The sequence below is a fragment of the Spinacia oleracea genome, chromosome 6 (genome assembly GCF_020520425.1).
Source record: "Spinacia oleracea cultivar Varoflay chromosome 6, BTI_SOV_V1, whole genome shotgun sequence".
Taxonomy (NCBI): domain Eukaryota; kingdom Viridiplantae; phylum Streptophyta; class Magnoliopsida; order Caryophyllales; family Amaranthaceae; genus Spinacia; species Spinacia oleracea.
In genome coordinates, this window is record NC_079492.1 from 22964082 (window position 1) to 22972361 (window position 8280).

The 8280-nt window shown below is 40.4% G+C and overlaps 1 protein-coding gene across 2 annotated transcripts; it reads left to right on the forward strand.

Annotated features, from left to right (window-relative positions):
- The first annotated feature begins 2504 nt into the window (after positions 1-2504).
- On the forward strand, positions 2505-5271 carry LOC110785808 (uncharacterized). 2 transcript variants are annotated; one of them, XR_002532700.2, is made up of 2 exons: positions 2505-3210; positions 4609-5271. XR_002532700.2 is itself a non-coding variant. In XM_021990318.2 (2 exons), the coding sequence occupies exons 1-2, from the start codon at positions 4358-4360 to the stop codon at positions 4929-4931; spliced, it is 474 nt and encodes a 157-aa protein (XP_021846010.2). In that variant the 5' UTR covers positions 2565-4357; the 3' UTR covers positions 4932-5271. The 2 variants fall into 2 exon arrangements, 1 of the variants encoding a protein (XP_021846010.2); XM_021990318.2 differs by having other exon boundaries at positions 2565-4508.
- The last annotated feature ends 3009 nt before the right edge of the window (positions 5272-8280 follow it).

The window sequence follows — 8280 nt, forward strand, 5'->3', positions numbered from 1 at the left end:
ACCTATTTGAACTTATTTGTTTCAAACAAATTAAAATAAGTTTAACCAAACAAAATCATAGTACCTACATTAAGTTGATTTCTTCTCAAACATCTACTTAGAAGTTAGAAAGGAGCATTATTGATCTTCCGAACAATTATGTGTGGATCGAGTTAGTTTCAGATAAGTTCATCTTTCAGCCATCTAGGTTTGAGGATAATTTGGATTTAGGATGGTCATAAATTAATTTTGAAATGAATAAATAGAAATGAAATAGTGGGAAGGGGCGATGGAAATGGTCGGCATAAGTGGTGGGGAGGGGATAGGGACCAAATGGAGCCTTTGTTTATTATGAATCTAACTTTACAATTTTTTTAAGGCTGAATTTTTTTTCTTAGACGCTCCAAATTTATTGATTTGTCTAATACAAAAACACCATGAAATTAAGGAAAGGAAAAACTTTACTTTGCTGTGTGAAAGTTAAGTTAATGGTCCATATTATCACAAAGTTTGTTCTCCACTTGAAATTGTAGTGAAAATGGGAGAAATAACTAAACAACGGAGTTTGCTAAGTTTTTTTTTTCACTATATTTATCAAATTGTTGATTTGTTATGAAAACTGTTTTCTAGTGTAAGCATGTGATAAAGGATGATCTGCCTCCTTTTTTTCTCTCTTTTTAGGATTTACAAAAATTAGGGTTTTATAGGGCGGAAATAGCCAATTTTTTTTGGAAATTTGGTTATTTCGCCCCTTCTCTTTCAATTTTGTTGTGTTTTTTGCGTTAGATCTCAATAAAACTACATAGTTTCAGTGTCTATACCCCTATAATGAGTTTGATTGTTCATTGTAGTAAGTACCCCTAGGGTGATTTGTTTCTAGTTAAGTTTTGTGTGTAGTTTAATTCAGGTAGTTTCTTTGGTAAAGATTTATGCGAGACCGAAGAGGATGTCAATCTTTCGAATACAATCAGGCGAATCAGGCGGAAATCATGTTTGTCACGACTACAACAGATCTATATAGACCCCCTCGTCAATGAAGGCTGTAAATCACAGCGATATAAAAGAGAGTATACAGAATGTTTGATATACTACGATCGTAGCTATGGTGAAAGGAAGTTTTTATTTGATTCGATTGTTATGTATTTGTTAGATTTAAATCTTTATGTAAATGTCGTATGACTTTTTATCAATGAATTAATTTGTTTAATAAAAAAAAAGGATGATTTTACAATGGCTATCTAATTTTGTAGCCATTGCAATATTTTGATTAGACCATTGAATTTTTAATATTAAATCAGGACCATTGATGAGATTGACTTTATATTTTTAACAATAAAATATCTTGTTACAAAAATTAACAGTAACAAAAAAAGTTAAGTTTCTTCGTTCATTTTGTACGTTGGTGTAATTGAGTTCTTCTTCCCCGTATTTTCCTTGCTTCTAATCTTATTCATGTTATTCAAAATCCGATATTATTAAATTTTAGATTAAAACATTACTCCGGTTTCACAAATAGCATGAGAGAAATTGGATTTCACAAATAGGATAGTATGAGGAAGAGAAAAGATAAATAGTCGTAGAAATATTGAAAAAGGTGTGGAGTATTAATTGAGATATTTAGGAAATGCATTAATGGAGATGCAAGATTATGGAGGTAAAGGGGGTTTCTTCACGTAAAAATATGAATGCATTTTTTTTAATTGTGATTTTTAAAAAAAGAAAACTTATCTTTTTGAAAATATTAAGTCAAACAATCGGATTGACAAGATTAGTCTCTAAAAAGTAAAAGGACTAGGTGTAGACACTGAAATTTTGTAAATTTGTGGTGTCAATTATATCTCTATAAAAAGATAATATTTCAAAGATTTAGGAAATTTTAACCTAATAGGGCTCTCAACTTTCCTATATAATGAAGTTCTAATATTAGGGTTTCGTCAGGCTCAGATGGAATAAGTCACAATGACCCCATCACCTCCCTACTATCAAATTGTAGGTATGCAGTACTGGAATAAGTCGACCAGACCCCAGTATTACAAACCCTAGAAGAGAAGAATCAACAGAGTTAGGAGAATTGTAATCTCAAAAACATCAATAAAATTATGTATTCCATATTTTTTTGCCTCTTTAAATTTATTTTGCGGGTTTGAATTTTTATGGTTTACACTAGGATTTAAAATAAATACAATGGCTACACTTTTATTGTAGCCATTAAAAAGCCTTCTACGGAGTATATGATAATGAAGCTTTAACGAGCCATTTCCGACTATAATGCTTAATAATGTCAAAATTCTCAAAATAAGTCCCATTTTTATATTATTCCCAATCTACCGTCCACGTCATCAGTTAAACAGATCAATTTTAACTTTAAGGCTTTATTTGGTTGGGAGGAATTGAAAGGAAAAGAAAAAAAAGGAAAGGTAAAATAAAGTTTCCTGTATTTGGTACAAATAATTATATTGGAAGTGGAAGGAAAGGAAGGGAATTGGAAGGAACGCTTCTTTATAAAATTTTCACTTTCCTTTCCTCCCAAAATTGGAGGAATTTGGAAGGAAAGAGAAAATTAAAAGCTGTCATTTATATTTCCTTTCTCTTCCTTTCATTTCTTTTCCTTAAACCAAACACAGGAAAATAAAATCTATTTCCTTTCCCTTTTTTTCCTTTCTTTTCCCTTCTTTTCTTTTCTCTTCCTTTCCTTTACTAATAATGAACCAAATAGAGCCTAATAAATCAGCACAAAACCGCTAATTGAGTAAGCGATTTTAACGTACAAACCGCTAACTCAATTAGCGGTTTATATACTGAACCGCTATTTAAGTTAGCGGTCTATAGTCTTATATCCCTGCTTTCATGAACTATGGGATATTTACAATAATAAAAAACAGAGGAACTTCGTATTGTAGCCCCTTCGCTGCTTCTCATCCACCAGCCACCACCTTTTCCACCTACCTCCGCCCATCCCAAGCCACCACCTACAGCCGCCCATTGCCTCCGAGAGAAGCCCCTCATTTCCCCTGACCCGCAGCTTCTCAGGCGGCTGATAAATTGAGCCTATAATGTTGTGAAATTGAAAATTGAATTGGGGGTTTGATAAAACATCAGGTGTGTATTAATTATGCTTCTAAACTTACAAATATCACATCCTTGCTCATTGAATTGGGAGCAGTGGAAAGTTAAATGCAACCTTTGGTTGAAGAGGAAGACACTACAAAAGTGGAAAGTGATGACTGACTGGTATGTTCTGAAAATACAAAAATGAAGTAGCAAATTTTGTTGTAAACCGCCAACTGAATTGGCGGTTTTGTTGTCCATTATACCGCCAACTCAGTCGGCGGTTTTGCATAAGACCAGAAAGAAAAATTAATATTTATTATCTATTGTCGACGTGGACAGTAGATTGGGAAATATTTAAGAAAGGAGCATATTTTGGTAATTTCTACATCTTTAAGTATTTTAGTGGGAAATCGCTCAGCTTTAACCTAACGTTGAAATTGATGCACGAAGCCATGAATAATAAATGAAGTATTCTTCCTTCTAAACATATTGGATTCTGAATTAAGGGGTATTTTATGTTCAAGTTCTAATATTTAAGTAATTTCAAAGTTGCATGACTTTATTTGTGTTAACAAATAACTGGAGTACAAATGAGTCTACTCATAATTTGTATTTTCTTTTTCAATTGTCTATATTTGTTTCGGGTTATTTTCAAAAAATTGATTGAAATATTAGAAGCGATAAATGGCGGTCAATATTTAAATACAACTACTTATGATGTAGTACTCCCTCCGTCTCTTTTTGTTTTTTACGTTTGATGTTTTTCACGCGATTTAACGACTATTTAATGTGCATTGAGATTCATCTACTTTTTTTATTTAAACAAGAAAAATTACGTTTATTTATAATGTTTTCACTTTTATAAAAAATCTTACATTGCGAAAATGAGAAATATTTAATGTCCAATGGATTTAATTGGTTAAAATAATATTTGGGCACAAATTTTGATAGAATATTAATGCTTTATGTGATAATATAAAAGGAAATGTAAATAACAAAATGAAACACCTAAAATGGAATACGTAAAAAACAAAAAGAGACGGATGGAGTAGTATACTAAAAGTAGCATGTCACGCTTAAATTGGGTGTAAAGAATTATGGGGGTAATAAAAGTCAAACCACCGTAATAAAAGGACAATGAAGGTGAATTGAGGTGGTTGCAAGAGGTGGTGTGGTGGTATTGTGATGAGAAGCTGTGGTAATGGTGGTGTTGTGAGGAGAAAGGAGGAAGGGGAAAGTAATTAATGACCCCTAAATGAGGGTAATAATCACCCTAGTGGGATGGTGGGTATTCCGGTGTTGAAGTGGATGGAACAATGGGCTTCGAATGAAGGCCCTTTCGTGTGTGTTGAAGATCTTGTTAGCTCGAATGTGTCGTGTCCAAGTTAACCTGCACAATGAACAAGTTACTAGCCTGCACTATATCACACGGGATGTCATCCTCGTTGCTGCTGGTCTCAGTAGGATATATGACAGGGGTGGGGTTTTCTTTGCTGAGATCGTGCTTCAGTTGGGGTGTTGGCCTCCCCTTTCTTTACTTCTTTGAATCTCATCTTTTCTATCCCTTTTTTTGTGTAGATCAAGGCGAGAAAGCTGTTGACCCTGCGGTGCTCGGCTACCAGCTCAACGGCGAAGGGGTTCTCGTTCGCTGCCCTCCCTACGATTTCAAAGCGCAGAATCCTCGGCAGCCGAAGCTCGAGGATCACAAGTTCTCGGATCACGCTCTTGTACATCTGGAAGACGTTCGAGCCGACCCTTGGGATTCTCAGAACCCTGGAGAGGATGTTCCGAGGCGGACAGTGCTTCCTGAATTGGTAACTACCTCTGATCCGGTAACGCTGATTAGTTCGTTCATTTTGTTTAGACTTCGGCTCTGTGGACTCTTGTGGTCTCGATTTTGACCCTGTCTTCGGTGTCTGTTTTTCTTAGGGACCAGAGGTAACAACCGCTGTGTTAGAATCCAACCTTCCTTGCATTGTACTTTTCTTAATTTCCCTTGTATTGATCTTATCTAAACTTTCTAGGACTTTTCTTTGAAGTTTCTAGGCTTTAGATAAGATTATTATGTTACTGTCATTCCAGTGTTCACTGGGTTCTTTTAGCTAATTCAAAATAAACCTCTATGAGGGGTATGACTCAATACCTCTCACCAGAAGTTGCCTTTGCTTAATCACTTGCGTTGTTGTGTGCCTTTATTGATATTGTGCTGTCGCTCGTTTTTAAGCTTTCTTGCCTCAACAAAGTCCCTCAAACAGATACACTCGCGTCGTCGGTCCCACTTGTGACTGCTGTGCGCACACAAGTGCCCGATCGGCGCCCGCGTCTCTTCTTGTCGCCAAAAGATAAGAGCGCTCATTCTCAGAAACCCTGCTTGCTCGTGCATCACGAGCCCCGTTGAACTCGTTCCGCACAAGGCTTGCGTCCCTACCGCCCTCTAGGTAGGAGCGCGCCGCACGGCCCGGTGTCCAAAATATTCGGACCGTGACAGTTGGTATCAGAGCCAGGTTCAAATCTAGACCCGAGAGACCCGAGGGAGCACCTCAAGATGGAAGCAATACTAGAGAGACTAGCCTGGCTGGAGGGCAAGTCTGAATCATGGACCCAGACCGAAGAGATCGTCATCAAGCAGGATAAGCGGATAGACGATCTTGAGGCCGACGTCGAAGAACTGAAAACTGAAAGAGACTCATTGCGCGAGCATCTCAACTATCTACAAGGGATGGTGGATGACTCGCAGGACAAGTGCGCTACTCTGATGCGTGCTAACAGAGACACTGGTGGGGGCGGTACAAGCCGAATCAAGCCACCCAAGCCTCGTACCTTCTGTGGTGCGAGGGACTCCAAAGAGGTCGACAACTTCATCTTCGACATGGAGCAATACTTCAGGATATGCCAACTGAAGGACAATCTGATGGTGGACACTGCAACAATGTATTTGGCGGATGATGCTAAACTCTGGTGGCGGTGTAAGTACGCCGACATCCAAGCCAAGAAGGTGGTGATTGATACATGGGAAGAGTTCAAGGCAGAGCTCATATCCCATTTTTACCCTGAAAACACAGAATTCATTGCTCGGACGAAGCTAACAACCTTGTAACATAAGGGATCCATCCGAGAGTACGTGAAGGAGTACTCCGCGTGCATGCTCGACATTAAAGACATGACCGAGAAGGATCGGTTATTCAACTTCGTCAAAGGATTGAAGGAGTGGGCTCAGCGTGAGATCTGGCGCTCAAAAGTTGACACCTTATCAGGGGCCATCGCGGCAGCTGAAAGGTTGATGGATTACTCGTCCGATAGAGCACCCGCTCAGAAGAAGGGGAACAACAACTCTACGGCGAGCACTCCTAAGAATTCTGGGAATGGCTCCCAAGCTAGTTCCAACAGTGTGGGGAACAATTACCGAAGTGGGGGAGAAGAATCACGAAGGAGTGGCGGTCCCTCCTCTTCCAATAAAGGGGGAGCTCAGTCCGGATCTTCGTCGTGGAACAAAACCCTCACTTGCATATTGTGTCGTGGACCACACAAATGGTTTGAATGCAAGCACAAGGGAGAAATTGATAGTTTGCAGAAGAAGTTGTCCGCCATGACCACTTCAGAGTCGACTCCACAGGATGATAGAGAAGAGTCGGAGTATGATGAAGAGGAACCATCAAAGCTGGGCGCCGTCCACATGATGTATGCCATGGGAAAAGAATCTCAAGGAGAAAAACCCCACAGTACTGAATTGATGTATGTAGAAGTCCAGGTGAATGGGAAGAGAGCCCGAGCTATGGTAGATACAGGTGCCACTCACAACTTCGTTACTGAAAGCGAAGCAAAAAGACTCGGGTTAAAGTTGATGCGTGAAGGGGGGAAAATGAAAACTGTCAACTCGGCAGCGAGGCCCATTCACGGCATTGCAAAGAATGTTCCCACCCAGCTGGGAGACTGGAGTGGACATCTCAACTTCACAGTGGCGACTATGGACGACTTCAATCTGGTGTTGGGCATGGACTTCCTCCGTGCCAGCAAAGCCGTCCCGATGCCGCACCTGGGTTCCTTACTAGTGGCAGGGCAACAACCTTGCCTTCTCAAGACATGTGCCCCTGGCAAAGAGACGAAGAAACAAAAGGGGCCTCTTTTATCAGCTATGCAGTTGAAGAAAGGGCTCAAGAGGAATGAACCTACATTCCTCGCTACTCTGTCGATGAAAGACGATGAAACACAAGGAGATACACCACCAGTTCTCATGGACTTACTTAGAGAGTTTGCTGATATCCTTCCAGAGGAACTTCCGAAAGTTCTCCCGCCGAGGAGGGTCATTGATCACGAAATTGAGCTAGTGCACGGAGCCAAGCCTCCGGCACGAGGTCCGTATCGAATGGCTCCTCCCGAGCTTGCTGAACTGCGAAGACAGTTAGATGATTTGCTGAGAGGTGGATTTGTCCGCCCTTCTAAGGCACCCTATGGTGCTCCGGTCCTATTCCAGAAGAAACAAGACGGTAGTCTCCGCTTGTGCATCGATTATAGGGCGCTGAACAAGGTGACTGTGAGAAACCACTATCCAATTCCACTAGTGGCAGACTTGTTCGACCAGTTGGGGGATGCAGTCTACTTCACTAAGTTAGACTTGAGGTCGGGGTACCATCAAGTTCGGATCGCTCAAGGCGACGAACCAAAGACAGCATGTGTTACGAGATACGGAGCGTTCGAATGGCTCGTCATGCCCTTCGGGCTAACCAATGCTCCAGCCACATTCTGCACACTCATGAATCAAGTCTTCCATGAATACCTCGACAAGTTTGTAGTGGTATACTTGGACGAAATTGTGATCTACAGCAAGACACTTGAAGAACACATTGAGCATCTGAGGAAGGTGTTCGAGAAACTAAGAGAACATCACTTGTTTGTGAAGCGGGAGAAATGCGCGTTCGCGCAGGCAGAGATTGGCTTCCTTGGTCACTTTGTAGGAGCTGGCCGTATCAGAATGGATCCGAAGAAAATTCAAGCTATACGTGATTGGCAAGCCCCAAAGAACGCCTCTGAACTACGGTCGTTCTTGGGACTAGCTAATTACTATCGAAGATTCATAAAGGGTTACTCGGAGATAGCTAGTTCTCTCACAGACTTGTTGCGAAAAGACAACTCCTGGCAATGGGCGGAGACCCATCAAGTGGCATTTCGCAAGTTGAAAGAAGCAGTGATGAAGGAACCAGTATTGGCTTTCCCCGACATCAACAAACCCTTTGTGGTAGAAACAGACGCATC

Coding starts and splice junctions, on each gene's coding strand:
- LOC110785808 (XM_021990318.2), top strand. CDS start 4,358: ATGAAGGCCCTTTCGTGTGTGTTGAAGATCTTGTTAGCTCGAATGTGT. Junction 4,509..4,608: donor CAGTAGGATATATGACAGGG/GTGGGGTTTTCT, acceptor TTTTTTGTGTAG/ATCAAGGCGAGAAAGCTGTT.